At 43.8% G+C, this 18,721-nt stretch overlaps 2 protein-coding genes across 6 annotated transcripts in view; one reads left to right on the top strand and one right to left on the bottom strand.

The window, feature by feature from the left end:
• DSTYK (dual serine/threonine and tyrosine protein kinase) overlaps positions 1-9,954 on the bottom strand; it is a 58,951-nt gene extending 48,997 nt beyond the window's left edge. The window contains exon 1 of one of the 4 annotated variants that reach the window (XM_054027130.1): positions 9,512-9,954. In XM_054027130.1, the coding sequence (XP_053883105.1) occupies positions 9,512-9,788 (277 nt within the window). In that variant the 5' untranslated portion in view covers positions 9,789-9,954. Of the gene's footprint in view, positions 1-3,350; positions 3,437-5,674; positions 5,763-9,013; positions 9,237-9,511 lie in introns of those variants that run through there. The other 3 variants (XM_054027131.1, XM_054027132.1, XM_054027129.1) reach the window with 3 other exon arrangements.
• Positions 9,955-17,875: 7,921 nt separating this feature from the next.
• TMCC2 (transmembrane and coiled-coil domain family 2) overlaps positions 17,876-18,721 on the top strand; it is a 68,320-nt gene continuing 67,474 nt past the window's right edge. Inside the window, exons 1-2 of one of the 2 annotated variants that reach the window (XM_054028081.1) lie at positions 17,876-17,991; positions 18,334-18,567. In XM_054028081.1, the coding sequence (XP_053884056.1) occupies positions 18,376-18,567 (192 nt within the window). In that variant the 5' untranslated portion in view covers positions 17,876-17,991; positions 18,334-18,375. Of the gene's footprint in view, positions 17,992-18,235; positions 18,568-18,721 lie in introns of both variants that reach the window. The other variant, XM_054028082.1, reaches the window with a different exon arrangement.

The raw sequence follows: 18,721 nt of genomic DNA, 5'->3' as shown, positions 1-18,721 counted from the left end.
AGGTAACAAGTGTATTGATAAGGCTCAGGGATTGGGTTTAGTTTCAGAAACACTTTTCACAAGACTCAATGCGTTTCATAACATTTTCCCCTACAAGAGATTAAGTACACTTGCATGTATGTGCCAGTGCCAGTAAGCAGACCCCAATATTTTGAGAGAGCATTGAGAAATGATGTGGTGCTAATGTTCAAGAGTTTTTATTGTTCATCCTTCAATTGACAATCAGATCAGCAACACCAGAGGACTTCAGCAATGCAAGACCACCATGAATACCACATGTCAATACATGAGCAGCAAGTTCCAGCGGACATATGAAGTAAGACTAGTTAAAAAGAGTTGGCTTTGAACACATTACAAGTTTTGATAAGGTGACCTAAGGAAGTTTTTCATACATCAAATTGAATCAGACATGAGTATAATAGTCTTAGGCCTTGTCTACGCTACCGGGGTAAGTCGACCTAAGTTATGCTACTCCAGCTACGTGAATAAAGTAGCTGGAGTTGACACAGCTTAGATTGACTTACTGCGTTGTCTACACCATGCTGCGTCAACAGGAGAAACTCTCCTGTAGACTTCAGTACTACACCGGAACAAAAGGAGTAAGGTTTCAGAGTAGCAGCCGTCTTAGTCTGTATCCGCAAAAAGAACAGGAGTACTTGTGGCACCTTAGAGACTAACAAATTACAGCTTATGCTCTAATAAATTTGTTAGTCTCTAAGGTGCCAAAAGGAGTAAGGTGAGTCAACATGACTGCAGAGCGCTCCCTATTTAGCGAGTCTTCACTAGGGCGCTTTCTATATACAGAGTCTGGATCATCATCGCCCTAGATATATGTACAAGATTCCCCTTGACTTCAACAGTACCTACCAACAGTAGCTACACATATGCATTCCAGGGCAAAATTTAGTCCTTTAAGAGTTAAGCAGCTCCAATACTGCACTACTATTCCTGGACAACAATTACAAATACACTTGCCCCCAGTTCCTTTATGCTTGTGTGCATACACAGCATTTAATTCAATCTTTTCCACAGAAAAACTGGGTTATCAACACGGTATAAAAGGTCTTCAGTAGACTCTCTAAAAAGCCACCATAGACCAGATGGCCAGTTAGTAACACAAGTGAGGTGTGTGCTTTTGTAAGAGGTTTGCTATGAAGAAAACCTGCTTAAACCTACAACTATTGTGTTCAGCACCTCAAATCCTGAGGAAACAATGAGTCCTCTGATATTGAGAAATATTTCCCAATATTACTAACTTAAGTCTGTTAACATTTAACAAAGAGGGCTATTATTTTAGCCTACATTACAATACCTTTCCATTAATCTAATTTACCCAATATCATTCAGATTAGGGGCAGCACAATTTGTTAATTAGGTATTAAGTGTCTAAGTAAAACAAAGATGTCAGGTTTACCTGTCCATAATTCAGATTATTAAGTGTACAATAGCAATGTTCAAGAAGTCTTACTTTTAAGAAGAAAAACACAAAAACAAAAAAACAAAAGCCACACCTTTCCATCATAAAAGTGAGGCTCACAATATGGACACCCCTCCCCCCCAAAATCTACAACACTTCCCCCGACTCTCCCAAAGATTTGACCCTGAAAATGGAAGAATGCTCAAAACTCCATGAACTCCATTAGGGACTTAGCTATTGGTACTGATTCTACACAGATGGCCCTCAATGATGGGTAGCGGTATAAAACCCTCAGATAGAAAAAATGAATCAGTTCTCAATATTGAAAAACTTGAAGCTGTATCTTGAATACCAAAAAAAGGCTAATTGTGTGTTTTACGTCGTTCCAGAATTCACACCCACGACAGACTAGCTTCAGCACTAACTGCATTGAAAATTTCAGCCAACTCTGGTTAGCAGCTTGCAAGACATTGGGTCTGAAAGTTCTGAGACAAAGCAAGAAGTGAATCATGTCTTAGAATAGTTACAGACCTACTGCACCTTAGATTGGAATGCATCCTTGTTCTACCAAGGCCTAGCATAAACATGTCAAACTCAAACACTGCATACAAAGGCACCACTGCAGCTGCAACACTCTATACAGCAGGACCTTGTGAAGACATGTTCAAACAAACAGTTTGTAAGGATTCTTCCAGACTTTCTTTGACTAGTGCAGAAAGCTATCACAAGTATATGTATGCGCTTGCACACTCACCCCTCCACACCAAGACATCAATAAGGTTACAATACAGCAGCCTAACGAAGATGAGTTACCGAGTGGATCAGAACATGCCCAGTTCTACAAGCTTATATATTCTCATCCTTCTTCCTGCACATAACATCCATCAGTGACCAGCATCCATTCAACAAGTTAATTTGTTACAGTCAGTGTAAGTGATAGAGCCAGTGAATTAAGTCAACTACCATACAGTGTCAACTCTTGACTAGAGTATGCATGCTCAGTGCAAACTTGGAACCTACACCATAAACAAAAGACATCCATAGCACAACTGATACCAGTCTACCACCAGGGGCTTAATTAGGAGGGTGCTTTCTGTGCTGTGTCTACACTGGACTGAGATAGCAAAACTCAATTCGAACAAGCCTCTAAACAGTAAACTCACTAAGGACAGTCCTTCTATAAATATAAATAGGCTTGGAAAGATTAGATTTTTGTCAGTAATTGTTAGTAAATGTTGATTTCACCATACACACACAAAAATATTTTTATCAATAACTGAAATCTACGAACAGGCAAAGTAAAAAAAATCCTGCTTGAGAACTTAAAAGTTAAGTAAATTTACTTTATATATTTTGACATGTGACGCTGACTTTTCAAATCTCAATGTCTACATTGTTGTCACACACACAATTTCCCACAAATGTGAAAATTTACATCAATAAAAACAGGGGGGAAAAAAACCACACACACAAAAGTATGGGTTTTAAACAACTGAACATTTAAATTCATAAAAATAAAAATGCTTAAAAATCATCAATAGGATCAGTCAAAATTATAAAAAAAAAATTGCGTTCTACCGAGCTGAAATATAAACTGCACTAGACAGTACTAGAGACTGTGTTCCCTATACTGCCAGTTTTAGTTTTGTAAAACAAGCAATACAGAATTTTTTAAAAGCACCTTTTCTATATTCTAGGCACCCAAGACAGAGGTTAAAAGTATAAGGGAAGTCATGAAGAAAGTATCAGTTCCGCAGCAAACCATATGAGGTCAAAACACCTCAGCAGTAATGGTAAAAACAGCGCTTACTGACTAGCTATTCTTTAGATTTCAGTATCAGTCTGGTGGCCCAGAGCTTGGAAAAATTCAAACACTTGAAGCTACGATCCTTAGACGTACTTTGGGATGCTTCAGGAACATTAAGGTACCCACCTCCAGCATCAGAGAAACTGGCTGAAGAAGAAATCATTAAGATTTAAGTGAACAAGGTCCACAAGAAGAGACTTCACTTTCTCCACCAACAGAATCGCTCCTACTGCTCCAGAATCCAAGGAGAAGAGATCCTGGGTCTGTAAGTACCATTGCAACTGAGAGATTCTCACTCATGGGCCACCTAAGCATATGGTGCCATGCGAGCCTTTGAATCTGCAAATCTAGAGTAAAATTAGATGACAAGATTTACTGGGGAAAGGATATTCCTTATGGTCAGTATTGCTCATTTGCCATGCCCAAAACAGCAGTTGTGCCCCATTTAAAACTATTTTACTGCTACTAAGTTTACAGCAGCACTCAGAAACCCCGACCAAAGCCAGTGGCTCATTTGCTAGGCAGAGGTAAGGATGATCCTGGTCCTGAAGGATTCACAATCTATTAACCAAAGAACTGGCTGCACAGCAAAGAATGAAATCGAAGGTCACTCACAAATTTGGTTTGGGGGCACTGGAGCGGAAAGCACTGCAGTCAGTTACCCAAGTTACATTTTAATGGAGGCAGTAAGCTATGGGAAACTGATAACTACACTACTGACCTTGAAAGAGTTATAGAAGCTAGAGTTACAGTGTGTATGGGTGTAAGTTTCCTCCGATCAGAAGTGGTGGGTCACCAGTGCCCAAACCATGCCCCCCCCCCCCCACTCGTCCTCTTCACCCCCTCTCCATCTATCATTCACCCTTACGGCCGGTAAAAGTGGTGGGGCCACGACCCCTTGACCCTCATGTTCTGGCGCTGCTGTCTCCTATGCTATACAAAGAGTAGCACATTTTGAACACAGCAGCACTATGGAGTTGAAGAGTTCCAGCAAGGGGCATTTCTGCCCTGTATGGAGCAAGTGCACCCCTTTGATCGATTACATAATTTATAATACAACTACATAGATTGAAAACGTCCGTGAAGTGCCCTTACCTCTGCAAAATCATTTTGCGGACAGCTTTAAAAAAAAAAAAAAAAGACCCAGCAACATATACATACACACACATATTTTGCTAATCAACATGCCAAAGCAGACTCTTATAAGAGCACCCATGACTATACTGATAACGTGGCCACTGTATTCATGGTATGTGGAGTTGGGCTCTGTCTACACCTTATCTTGAACCATGGTAGCCACAACAGCATTTCTCTCATCTATTTGAACAGGGTCTGTCAAAGCAGCATTGAGCCAGAATAGTGCCAAGTACCACCCAGCAGGTAGTACAATGGTCCTTTAAAACTAGTCTCGGTGTTAGATGGCAAAGATATGAAAACAAGGTCCTTCTTACCACAATGGGGTCCTCAATCCTTTGGGGATTGCTGCAATACACAAAGTAAGTGGCTATTTTAAGCACGATGTGTAACCTTGTTAGATGAACAAGCAGCAAAAACATTTAATAAAAAAAGCCATATGGCAAGCATTCTGTGGTAGCCGTTTAAGAACACTTTCAAAAGAGTAACTTCAATAGTTGTATATACAGCATTGTACAAAGTCAACAGAACATCAACTGTAGCAGTTTTACACTTGTCAGTCCTGAAGCACTGATACAACAAATCTCCGGATTCATCTAGATGCCGATATACAAAAAAAGGGAAAATAGCTGAACTTCACAAGAGGATCCAAAGTAAAACAGAAAACCATTAAGGAAGCCGGGTGAACGGTTTTAGGTTTCAGAATGATAGACCTTTAAAATAAACTGCTGGCAGAGATTGAAGAGAACAAAACTGTTCATTGGACAACCAGATGTAAAAGAACAGGACAGTGAGCTAATCACCTAAGAATAGGGACATTGGGCAGCATGGCAGTTTCAAAGTCTGTTCTCCAGAACAGTGTCCTAGGATTTCCCTTCCTTTCCACACCAGTCCTATCTCAAACTTTTCCCCAGCTCTCATAGTATGGTAAGGTCTTCTTTCAGAAGAATTCATAAGGATGCTAGGTCTAGAATAAGGGAAACAGTTCCTCAAACAGTAAAAGGGGTTTTTAGTGCCTATTTACAAGTGCATCCCTGGTTACTTTACCCTTTCCTCTTCACTATACATCTCTCCATATGTCTCCCCCACTTTATTTAATTAAGCGAAGTATGCAGCCAAGTACCTCGACCATGAACACATCTTTTTGCAAGGTATGCTGTTTTCTTCGCTGTTTATTTTGTTCAGTTACCGCTCAGATTCCAAATAAAATCAGGGTAACTATTGCTGCTATCCTACCACATATGCCAACCATGCTATGTTCAAGAGCACAGCATTCCTTATTTAAAAGCCGCATATGCTCACTTCCGTTTACTCACCTTGACAGCAACAGCCATTCAGATTAGTCCTCCATCCCACAATTCAATTAGATCACATTCCATTCCATGCAGCAACTGCAGGTTTCGCCTTTTCAGATACTGTAAGCCAGGGGTCGGCAAACTTTCAGAAGTGGTGTGCCGAGTCTTCATTTATTCACTCTAATTTAAGGTTTCATGTTGCAGTAATACATTTTACGTTTTTAGAAGGTCTCCTTCTATAAGTCTATAACACATAACTAAACTACTGTTGTATGTAAAGTAAATAAGGTTTTTAAAATGTTTAAGAAGCTTCATTTAAAATTAATTTAAAGTGCAGAGGCCCCCGGACCGTAGCCAGGACCCGGGCAGTGCGAGTGCCATTGAAAATCAGCTCGTGTGCCGCCTTTGGCACGCGTGCCATAGGTTGCCTACCCCTGCTCTAAGCACTACTAGTGCCATAGCACTAAAGTCCTGATTACTGCAGGGTTTCACTTCGGTACCAATTTTTAACACAGAGTTACGCAAGCCATCTTCTCTTCTTTTTAGTTTCCATGTGTATTTTGCAATTTGTTAATCATTGTTCAGTGCAGTAGACACAGGGTTCCGTTTCATAAGGTGCACGTTACATAGGAGATATCTTAATTGATCTCTTTTTATCAGATGGAGCAAACAGCTTGCCCCATCACCACTGCCAAAAGGGGACCAGTTTTCAATTCGAGTTTTGGCAACCCTAAACAACCCTTACTCGATTGTCTAGGGGGGGTTATTTTGCCAGTTCTTTACATACAAGAGTAAAACCTGGTAGCATCTATAAACCCCTGATCAGAACCCCTGGGAGATTCCATTATGTAAAGACTCTATATGAAAACATGACGGCTAGTGAAGTCAGAAAGAGGAACAGCCAGAGTTTCGTACAAGCAGCATCTTTAACATTGAAGAAGACTAATGAGAAGCCTCTCTTTAGAAAGATTTTTTCCTTGTCATAAAACCACAGTAGAAATATCTTGATACACGTATATCTGTGACAATGTTTTGTTATTAAACCCAAGACACACAAACAGTGATGCTACAAACAAAGGTGTTCTCCTTTTAACAGTAATTAACATAATCCAAGCTTCCATCCTCAAGTTAATTTTGCTTGTATTGCTAGCAAAGAAATTAGTGGTCTTAGTGCTTGATGTACATTGGGTAGAGGAGACATCCTTTCAATCTGTGATCAATCATTTGTCCATTACCAACAGCTTTAAGTGGTCACCCTCCTAATCGCCAGATGTTTTAAGGTTTGTTTTAGAAGTCTTTCAAATACACCTCTACCTTGATATAACGCTGTCCTCGGGACCCAAAAAAAAAAAAAAATCTTACCGCGTTATAGGTGAAACTGTGTTCTATCGAACTTGCTTTGATCCACCGGAGTGCACAGCCCCACCCCCCGGAGCACTGCTTTACTGTGTTATATCCGAATTCGTGTTATATCGGGTCACATTATATCAGGGTAGAGGTGTACAACATGAAAGACAGGGCTCAGGTCCTACAACCAGCCAACCATTATCTTAACCTCCCTTTCCAATAAAACCAGAAGGGCTGCAATTCAGCTTAACAAGATACATTTGATATTGTTACAGAACAAGGTGAAGGCAACCTAACTTTTAGATAGCTTGCTTCCCAGTGGCTTATTTGGGGCCAGGTATTTCTATAAAGTTATTTTATAACATTGGCTGCCATGATCGTGTTCTTGAAAACAAGCTAGGGATAGGTTTGTTTGTTTTTTATTATTTTAAAGACCTCTTTGGATATTATGACCTTATAAACTTAGAAAGTAAATTAGAAGTGTAGCATTTCAGGAAGTCTCTCTCAACCCTGGACAATAAAGACACTAGTACGGTTTACTTCCTGATTCCCATGCGCTCTACAGAATGCTACAGCATTTAACTCTGCAAGGCAAATGCTTTCTTGAAAAATCAATAGGAGCTGTGCTCCTTGATTCCTAAGGCACTCAAAGTCTCTCCCCTCGGTTACAATTTGGTTCTACAAAACATGAGTTTGGGCACTGAAATAATATTTTTTTTTTAAATATTTTAACCAAAAAGAAAGCAGCCCCAAAATTTCAAATCTCACACAGATATCAGCTATAGACACCTATGCTGGAAATACTTAAGCACACGAAATAACATTATGCAAGCCAGTAGTTCCATTCAACGAAGTTGATTACTCACATGCTAAGGTAACATGCAGGACCATGACCTTAGCATGCATGCAACAGATGCTCATGTCTTGTCATAACTTAAGACATTCTTACATCTACATCTGCAGGATGCTACACAGCCACTGAACAAACTGCAGTTCTGGACCAGTCATTTATGCTAGATACATGGCCACAGTAACCGCCCAGTGACTGCTTAACAGTCTGCTCAGGCATTCTTTGCAGCCTTGATATCTAAAGGACAAGTGAACTGACATTCAAAACTAGGTAGTCATGCAAGGGCTCAAGTTGGAATAATACTGGTGATTTGAAATTTTACATTGTTTTTCAAGCAATTTAAAGGGGTGAAGTCCTAAAGTTTATGCCCGAAACTGAGAGGTTTTTAAGCAAGTTTAACATCCAAAAGGAAAAAGTTTACATTACACAAGTCAAAAATACCACTGAATACAATTTTATTTGTATCTAAACATTTCTCCCGGAATGCTTGCAAACCAATGCTTTCAGTATTGTGACACTGCACAAATCACATCAAAGTTGGCTAAAACCAGAAGTGAAACTGATTGGTTTGTTTCCTATTGCCTGGGAAACTAAAAACAAAAACCACAAAAAACAGAATGTAAACAAAACCCATCAGTGGTAAGAATTAGGTTACATTTTCAGAGTAGCCCTTTCAGTCTCAAGTGTTCTATATAGAACACATTTTATTTTGAGTGTGACCAATTTTAAGTCTCACAATAATGATTTTTAGATCAGGATGTTTAATATTTGGTGCACAAGGCCTATTGAGCAAAAAAGTCTAGGAAAAACTTCATGTACACTTCAGGAATGACTTCTGAGTGCATGGAAAGGTTTATAAAGCTGTTAATTGCAGTAGGTCCTTCTCATAAAGATATTCCCTGGAAACTGAACTTCTACATATCATAAAGATGTTTGTACCATGGCTGTTCACAATTGCTCATAGGTAAAACAAAACAAAAGAAACATGGTTACTTCTGAGAGCTCTTACTGACATTTCAGAGTAGCAGCCGTGTTAGTCTGTATCCGCAAAAAGAAGAACAGGAGTACTTGTGGCACCTTAGAGACTAACAAACGGCGTTGCACATAACCCATTCAATTTTACAGTAATTGCAAAACTGCCACCAATCAGCAGCCATACTCACCTAGCAAGAACCTCACCTCCCTTTAAATCTGCCAGCACATCTCACCTTTTGTATCGATGCCCCCTTGTAACACAGTTTCCCTCTCCTCCCCAGTTCTCCACTGGACCCCAGCATGCTCAACCCTTTCCTCTTCACTATACATCTCTCCATAGGTCTCCCCCACCCACAGCCACACTTTCTACCCCATTTTTGTTGCTCCAGCAGCACTTACACCAACCCCATAAACCACTTACCCTGCCCAGAGATCAGCCCTATGCTACCCCAGAATACACCGCCCCCCCTCGGCCATGCCCCCCAATACACTGCCCCCAACCCTCCCACAGTCACACACTCTGCCCCACAAATCCCCCACTGCTCCCTCCCTACAGCCCACCCCTAAACCCAGCTGTGCTCTACACAGACCCCAAGCTCCCCACGGAGGCTCCACCCCCACCCCTTGAGCTGCCCCTCCCCCGCCTCTGAACCCCACCCCATAGGTGCCCCCCTCTCCCCGCTTACCGGGCTGCAACAAGCTGCCGCTGGGGGCGCTGTCCCTAGAGCCGGGCGTGGGGAGGACAGCCGGCGGCGGCTCCCCGGGCCCGGGGGCGGCGACCACGATGGGGAAGGGCTGCCCCTGGGAGTACTTGATGTCGCGGAAGAACTTCTTGGTCTCCCGCAGGTTGTGCTGCAGCCGCGCCAGGTGCCGGTTGTAGTGGCCGAAGCCGCGGCACAGCTCGCGGATCACTCCGCCCCCGCTGCCGTGGCCCCTAGTCGAGGGGGCTCCTCCGCCGTCCATGTCCTCCAGGTCCGTTCCGCTATCCCAGCCCCACCCCGGCGGAGACTCCGCCGCTGCCAGGCTGCAGCCTCGGCCTCCTTCTCCGCGAGGGAACAGCGCCCCGCGGCCGGGCCCCACCGCCTTCTTCACTGGCAGCGCCGCGCCGAGCCGCACTGCGCACGGAGCGGAACCTTTATCCGGGCGCCGCGGAGGGAAGGGGGAGGCGGCGGGGGGGAGGACCCCCGAGCCGCAGTGCACCACGGGAATGGTAGTCCTCTGCCTAGGGTGTCTGCGCCTCTGACGCAGGGCACTGTGGGAATTGTAGTCCTCTAGTGGGGACGCGTTTGCTGTGGCTATTGCCCAAGGTGCACCATGGGATGTGTAGTCCTTTGCAATAGGATTCCTGACCAGCTCCGGTTAAAGCGCTGCATAGCCGTCGCCTTCCCCTTTGGGAAGAGTGTTCCTCCTAGTTAGGGTGACCAGACAGCAAGTGTGAAAAATTAGGATGGGGGTTGGAGGGTAATAGGAGCCCATATAAGAAAAAGACCCAAAAATCAGGACTGTCCCTATAAAATTGGGACATCTGGTCACCCTCCTCCTAGTGCAGGGCCAGCCTCTTCGTGTGGGGGAGAGACCCCTGGGGGACGGGGGTACATCATCCCCTTTCTAAGGGGAGAGAGGGCAGATCCCCTTGCTGTGGCGAGAGACCCCTATGGGGGGCACATCCCTTTTCTATGGGGAGAGAGGGCAAATTCCCTTTCTATGGGGACCTTTATAACCTCTAGTTATTGGGACAGGGGGGTAGAAGGACACTTTCCCTACAGGCACGTTACTAAATATTTTCAGTACCAATAAACTTTTTTCAGCACTAGTTTTGGACCAGTGATAAAGAAAAATTAATTGGGTCTCATGTAATGATGATAAAACTCACTCATTTTTGTTTTTAATTCTCACTCACTTAGATTGCCTAAGTTTGACAACCCGAGGTCTTACAGTTCATCTCAGAGTTGATATTAGCACAGATCTGAAAGGGGAAGGTTTCACAGTAGTTTCTATCGTTCTGCCTGGCTTCTAGCCAGATCTGTCAGTCATTTACTCATTTTCAAGGCACCTTCACCCAGAATTGAAAGATAAAAATAATTAAAAAAGAATGACATCAAGAATGACAAAGATGGTCTAATGGTGATGACCACCCTTTTAAAAAATATTTTTTTAAATTAAAGTTATTATTTATTGCCAAACCCATCTACAGTTATTTATGTCAGAGACCTGGACAGGTGTAAAGCAATTTCCACAGGTTCCCTACCTTGTAAAGAACAATTTGTTTCTTTTACAGTATTCCATTGCTGTCTTGACATATTGGTAATACCATGTAATTCATTTTCCATTTACTCTTTCTGCTTTAGCATTTAGCATTCTGCTTTTTAATATTTCTCCCACTCCCTGTCAACATTATAGTTCAAGAATCTGATCCTACATTCCTTGTAAACCCAGCTCCATGGGGCACCTGCTCTCTTTGCTCCTTCTTCTGCCATGTGGTTAGAGCCATCTTAGTAACTTGTCAGTATATTAATGAACAAACTGGTTTTACTCTTATATTTGTGGATTCATAAGTATTCGGCCTAATGAAAATGTTTGCAAATTCCAGAAGTTTCACAGATGTTAGCACACATGACTACTGGTAAGTGTATTCATTCTTCATCATTCTCCAGTTTAAAAAGTTAACTAAATCAAACAGGAGAACAGTACCATGTGACTTAGACAATCAATTACACATATAACCAAGAATGAATAGCTGCAGTGAATCATTGCCAGACAATTCAAAGGCTAAAAATTGTCCATCCAAACTCTTCAGTGCTTACTTACCATTAACTAACTTGTTCACTGTAGCGGAGATCAGTTCATGAATGGTTCACAAGCAAAACAAAGAGCTAGATTTGCAGCTAATATTAATGGCAATGAAGAATTCAAATCACTGTATTGATGATGCTGAGTTTGGAAAGAGGTGGCTCAAAACCCATTTGGAGTGTGATGCACTGTTGCAAACTCCAAATGCTCAAAAATCATTACTCAGGCTCCCCAGATTAATTAGATTGTCTTAGAAATCATGAGACATACAAAAAAAATAATTGTGAGGTTCTTTTTGTCTTCTTGTTTCGCAACCTTTAGGGTGCATGTGGGTCCCCCTCTCAAGCTTTTCTCTGCAACCCAAGGGCCAGAAATGTACTTTTTAACGAAAGTTGAGATTCTCACATAATTGTGTGTGTTCAGCTCAAACAACATCCTGCGAGACTCACAATAAAATCGTGAGTGTTGGCAGCACTGATGATAGCGGTTACTGAGGGGAGTCGCTGATAAGAGTTGGCAGCACTTCGAGTTTTCTCCTTCTCATTTCCAAATGATAGGCCTTGCAAGGGATGGGGAATAAGGTCTGAAGTGGAAATTAATTCTACTTCCTCCAAAACAAAAAGCAAAACAAAACAAAAAGCAAAACAAAACAAAAACCCCTTTCTGACCTCCCTTGTTTTCAGTGACATGCAAAAAACAAACTGCATGCTACTTTTGGGACCAGAATTCTGTTTTCAGCGGATTCCTTAAAGTATCTTTTCCCATAATAAAAACAAAATGTAGTAGGGCTATTCCATGCACCCAGGCACATGTCCTGTGAAAAAGTACATCATTGTCCTAAGGACACTGTATAACAGCATCTTCAAAAGACACCACTGTATTTGCTGTGGTGTCGTTGTCCACCAAGGCTGTTCTCAGTATTTAGGCCCAGATTCTGATCTCAGTTACCTGGTGTATATCCAGAATAACTCCATAGATTTCAAAGATTTTACCCCAGATTTACACTTATGTAACAGAGCAGGATGGCCCATTTCCCATCTGAAAAAAAGAAAACAAAACCCCTTTATGCCTTCTCCACATTTTCTTGATCTCCTTCCATGCCCTTCGGCCCTTATGGTCTCTGTTGAGCTGAAATAAGTGATTTGTGAACAAATTATCCATAGCATTACATTCGATTTTTATGTGCAAGAATGTGGTTCCCTTTTGATATATCATTTCCTGCTGATAAAATGCTATTTAAACGTGCCCTCCTCCCTACTCTTAACCTTTCAGTCATAAGATCAGCTTAAGCTGCACTTTTCAACTGCCACGGTCACTTTCCTCTCCCCAATTCCTTTTCTTTCCCAAGATATTGAGCCAAATAGTTGGCACTGTCCATGAGCAGAATTTTGGAAGGTTGTATCCCAGAAAGGGGCATGGCCCTCTTTGCTGTGCATGCTAAAAGGGCTTATGGTTGAAGGGGCAGATGAATTTGATGCTGCTATAGTATGGTCATACTTCAGAGAGAGAGAGAGAGAGAGAGAGAGAGACTGACTGAATAAACTAACTTGCAGTTTTTTTCCTGAGAAAAGAATGGTGGAAAATATCTTGCATGTAATTATTGACTGTTCTTTTAAAATCAAATACATTTTGTTGCCTTGTGGTTGATAAAAATAAAGGCAGCAGATTGTATCTGCACATCACCATAATATATAGATGCTAGCATTTCAATCACATCTATATATTCCATGCTCTTTCCTGGCATCTGAGCTGCTGAGGCCACAATACCCCTCAGAAAACTCCTAGCCGTTGTTTGTGTGGTGATCCTTTTCCAAGACTGCAGAAACTGACCATGGCTCCACAAAGCAAGAATCCCACTACAGCTCCACAAACCAATGAGATGTACTATACATCAGGCTCTTTAGGATCAGATACAAGTCAGTCTACGTTTGACTTGATCTGTGGTATCTCACACAACAAAGGGCGCTTGGCATCTTTCAGCGGATGAGAGTAGAGAAGAAATATTGAGCCCCCATTGCAAATGGATGTCCTGATCCCGCTTGATCTCTGGAGTGCCAGACAGAGCTAATTGGCACAGATCCCACAGACGCTGTTTCCAGTCAAATGGAAAATGTGTCTAATAAATAGCAACTTCTCCTTCGCACAAACAATCCTTTATTTTCCCATGTGTTTATTTTAAAAAGATATGCCCAGTTGCTAGGATTTTTATGAAAACAGTACAACGTTCTTTGGCGACGTAAATTGTTTATGGAGGCTGGAATAGTTCACAAAGGGTGAAATTCTCTCTGGTGCAGAGAGATGGCATGAGGCCTGTCCACCACTGAATCCCATTTAAGTCATATTTTGAGGGTTCAGGTGTCACGTAAGTGGTACGTATGCTTTTTGCTGGCCTTCTGCACAGGGAACTTCACCAATATACTGTATCTTCAGTGTTTAGTCCAGATCATGCAGCCATTGGGCCTGATGGTTAGAGGTGGAATGATGGACAATTGAGGCAGCAGGTGCGCAGTACTTCTCAGGATCGGGGCTATAGTGTGATAATGCTGTGCTGTTTAGTGGTTAGAGCAGGTGCCAGGGAATAAAGGTTTGTGGGTTCTGGTCCTGGTGGTACCATGGCATCACTGAGTGACTGTACACAAAATTACTTCCCCATCCTGTGCCTTAGTTAAGTTGCCTGTAAAATGAATATAACAATATGTAGCCCACAGGTGTTGGGAAGCACACCTGGTTAATGTTTGTAGACTCCTTTCAGATCTTCAAATGAAGGGGCTGTAGGAGAACAATGTATTATAGTTTGCTTAAGTTTTATACCTTAAAATTAAAGAAAACTCCCGTGTTTGTGAATTTATCAGTCAAAGCTTAATCCCACTCATGAGAGATTAGCCTCGACACCCAAAAAAACCTACTCCGTACCCACGTCAATAAAAGGGCACCTTTGTTCATTAAGGTTTTGTGTTTGACAAAGAATAACGCAGGCATGCTAAACCTCAGGCAGATGAACTAATGTGCTTATGGAGCTATATCAGGACAGAGTAAAAATAACTCTTTGCAGAAATAGTCCAAGCAATAAGACCACCTACTGGATCACATCTGCTCTGTGCTGAAACAACAGGCATCAGTCAGAAACAGAAGATAAGAAAAATGCTGCAGACAAGATGAGAAGCTTTCATACCTGTCACGATCCATTTTCATCTGAGCTTTTCCTTCTTGATAAAACAGGACATCTGTGAGCTACCCAAACCATTTTGTTTCATTAGGGTACATCAAATTACCTGTAAGCATTCAAATAAGATATCGTTAGAAGGCCATGTTCTGAGGCTCTTAATTATTTTTTAGCTATTGAAGTCATTTTTAGCCATTGTACAGGAATAAAGGCTGAGCTAAATATGGCTAAGAATTTCAGGGTTTGGTTATAACATCTTCATTTATCCACTGATACATAGAATCAGTACTACTACTGAATGTTACCATTACTAACACTGAATAGCTTCTTTCATCCAAAGATCTCCAAGTGTTTCAAACGCTAGGCCCCCTCCCTTATTATGCAAAACACCCAGCACTCACTCCTTACCCAAGGAGGCAAACCTGCCCCAACCACAAGGCAATTCTACAAATTCTACAACTCCCTGCCCCCTTCAACAGCCACTTACAGTATCTAGAGAAATAACACAGATAAGATTGAACAACATAATTTTCTTATTTAAACTGCAGAAATAGGAACACTGCAGCATCTTTAGCTGGACACAGACACTTTTAACATTAGATATCCCAGTGTATTTAATGCAAATCTTTAGACCCTTGCAAATTAAATAGTTTTTCTGGCCACTGACAAATCCATAAAAAAACCATCCAGGCTGGTCAAATACCGGCCAGGTGTTCACCTATCCTGCATACTTTGTGCATCCAAACTCCTGTTGACTTCCCCCCAATGAGTGACATCCCCCTTTTACAGAGAGGCTAAGTGACTTGTCCAAGGTCACATAGCAAGTCATTGGCAGAGAAAGTACAGCCCTTTTGAATCCACAACCTGGGCTCTAGACCAGGGGTGGGCAAATTTTTTGGCCAGAGGGCCACATCAGGGAATAAAAATTGTATGGCGGGCCATGAATGCTCACAAAATTGGGGTTGGGGTGTGGGGGGGAGGGCTCTGGTTGGGGGTACAGGCTCTGGGGCTGGGGTCAAGGGGTTTGGAGAGCAGGAGGGGGATCAGGGCTAGGGCAGGGGCATGGGGAGAGGCTCAGGGGTGCAGGCTCCAAGCAGCGCTTACCTCAAGCTTCTCCCAGAAGCAGCAGCATGTCCCTTCTCCAGCTCCTATGCGGAGGTGCAGCCAGACAGCTGTGCACGCTGCCCCATCTGCAGGCACCGCCCCGCAGCTCCCATTGGAGTGCCCAAGGGGGCCATTGGCATGCGTAGGAGCCGGAGCATGGCCATGCCATGGCTTCCAGGAGCCCCATAGTGCAGCCCCCAACCCAGCACCCCAGCTAGAGGGGGGCCAAGCCGGGTGGTCCAGCCCCCAACGCAGCACCCTGGCCAGAGCGGGGCTGAGCTGTGTGGTCCAGGCCCCAACGCAGCGCCCCGGCCGGAGCACCAGAGCAGGGCCGAGCTGAGTGGTCCAGCCCCTGACCCTGCTCCCCAGAGGGAGCTGCAGGCCAGCTTAAAACGGCTCGCAGGTCATAGTTTGCCCACCCCTGCTCTAGACACTACACCATGCTCCTGAATCATTAGATCCATAAGAGGTTGTCGTAGGAACATAGGAATTGTCAGACTGGCTCAGATTGATGATCCATCCAGTACGTTACCCGGTCTCTCACAGTGATCACTGCCAGATGTTTCAGAGGAAAATGTAAGAACTCTGCAGTTAGCAGATGTTGGACACACTTTTCTCATATAGGTCTCATGCTGTTCAATAGCTAGAGATTGGCCTAAACCCAGAATAATTTATGATTAAATATGGTTATAGTTACACTAGCTGTTAACTCATCAGAATGTATGCATGTTTGGTGCTACTCTGTCCTCTTCTATCACTCTCCCCTTCTGTTCGCCCCTTCCTCACTTATCCAGCCTGTCTCCCAAGTGCAATGAATTCACGTTCAGACAACTGGTGGTGATAAACCGTAGTAAAACATTTGTAACAAAATACAAAACTGAACAGTTCAAGGGTTCCCCCCCCCCCCAATTTCCTTTCAAGGGTAAAAATTGGCCATCTTGGCAAGAAATTTTTGCTTTATTCACAAAGTTTTGTTTTAAAAAATGGCCTCGTTTTCCACAGAAAATAAGCCAGTCTTTGAAGAAAAGCAAGCCAATCTCTTTGGGGGTGGGGTGTGTGTGTGTATGTGTGAAGATGGCTGTCTCATGAAACACAATGTGAAAAACTGAAACTTTGTGTGGTTTGGGTACAAAAAAAGGCATTTCATTCAAAGTGAGACTGATGCTCAATTTTGTATTTTTCAGTGTCTATGTGTGTAGTAAGATGGCAGCAAACGGGCACAAGAAATTCCACGCAAGAAAAATTAAGAATTTTAGGCATCTCTTGAAAACAACCGTGGTGCCAACTGTCTTCTTGGTTTTTCCTTTGTCGATGCAAGAAATGTAGGAGCATGGCAAGCTCTGACTGTGCAATTGTTAAGTCTCTGTGTGTGCACGCATGCAGGTACATGCATCTTCAAAGGCACCCCCCCCCCCCAAATCTCTTAAGGGAAATGAAGTTTACTAAGTTGCAACACTCAGAGGTGAAATAAATAAATAAATAAAAGGGGAAGCTCTGGCCAGCAATCAGAGAATAGCATGCTAGTGGGAGGAGTTTCCATGGCAATGAAGAGGTGACTGTTCCACTGCCGGTGCATCTGTCTAGCATCCAGCACCCGCAGAAGTAGGGCGAGGTGGGCTCCTTTCTAGGGTCCACATTCCGGGAGCTTCCACTGGCTTCCCTCCCGCCTCTGCAGCGCCCTGCCCGCTGCCGCCTGCACTGCAAAGCCGCAGCCCGGTGCAGCACCATTCCCACTGACAGCTCCTGGGGACGCGGGTGGGGAGAGGGAGAGGTGGAGAGCTGCCGGCCAACCGAGCTTGAAACGGGCTCTGCGATACGCCCCCTCCAGGCGCCCCACTCAATCCGCCAGCTCTGATTGGGCCGAGGCGGCTGTCCGTCAAGCTCGCAAGCCGGCTAGGTGGATGGGGTAGGCTGAGCCTTTTTGCTCCTCCCGAACAGGAGCCGCGGCAGCGCTTTGCGGTGGGAAGCGGCTCCTGGGCAGGGGGAGAGAAGCAGCAGATGTCAAGGCGGGGCGGGGGCGCCGGGGGAGAAGAGATGCACCCAAGGCACGAGGATCTGCAGCCATGCAAGGCTCCAGGGTTTCGCCTCACTCGTTTTCTCTCCTGAACAGTGAGTAACAGAATCGGGGGAGGAGGGAGGAGGAAGGAAATGATTAATTGCATGAAACGTGCACCCTCCCAAAGCAAAAATACAGTCTCTGCGCACTGCACCCCATGCAGCTGAATTAGAGGAGAAAGTTTGGGGGTGGGTGGATGGGTCAGAGACTCTCTCCTTCCCCTCCAACCCATGCAATGAGTTTGGATAAAGGATTCTCCTCCCCAGCCCCTGTCTGTGGCCTGCCTTCCTCTCGCAGGTAAAGTGAACTTGTCTGGGCACTGACCAAGGCTCCTCTGGTTCCTCCCCACCCCCCTTTCCTGCTTTTCGTTGACATTTCTCTGCCATTCCTTCAAGAAGTGGAAGTGCAAAATCGCCCTCCCACCCCACCTCGTCAGCATGAAGAGGTGCACATCGGATGAGCTGCAGCAGCCGGAGGAGGACTGTGTTGGGGCTGAAGATGCCCCCAACCTGGCTGCCATGGATGCGAAACCTGGGGATTGCGCTTCTGCTCTGTCAGATTCGGGCACGGCTGTTAATCCAAACCCTGCTCCCCATCCTGTTCCCCGGAGCAAGCCTCCTGATTTAAAGGTAAGCCTCCCAGCTGGTATTACAAAGGGAGTTGGGTTTTTCCTGTATGCAACTGGAACCAGAATTCCATTCAGTGATTCTTATGTGGCTTATTATTGACATGGGAACTTGACTTTCTACTTTAATAGTTATGATTGACATGACAGCAGTATTT

Source organism: Malaclemys terrapin, chromosome 4, assembly GCF_027887155.1.
Source record: "Malaclemys terrapin pileata isolate rMalTer1 chromosome 4, rMalTer1.hap1, whole genome shotgun sequence".
Classification (NCBI taxonomy): Eukaryota; Metazoa; Chordata; order Testudines; family Emydidae; genus Malaclemys; species Malaclemys terrapin.
The sequence above is the reverse complement of the archived record's forward strand: the minus strand, read 5'-3'. Positions and strand labels throughout refer to the sequence as shown.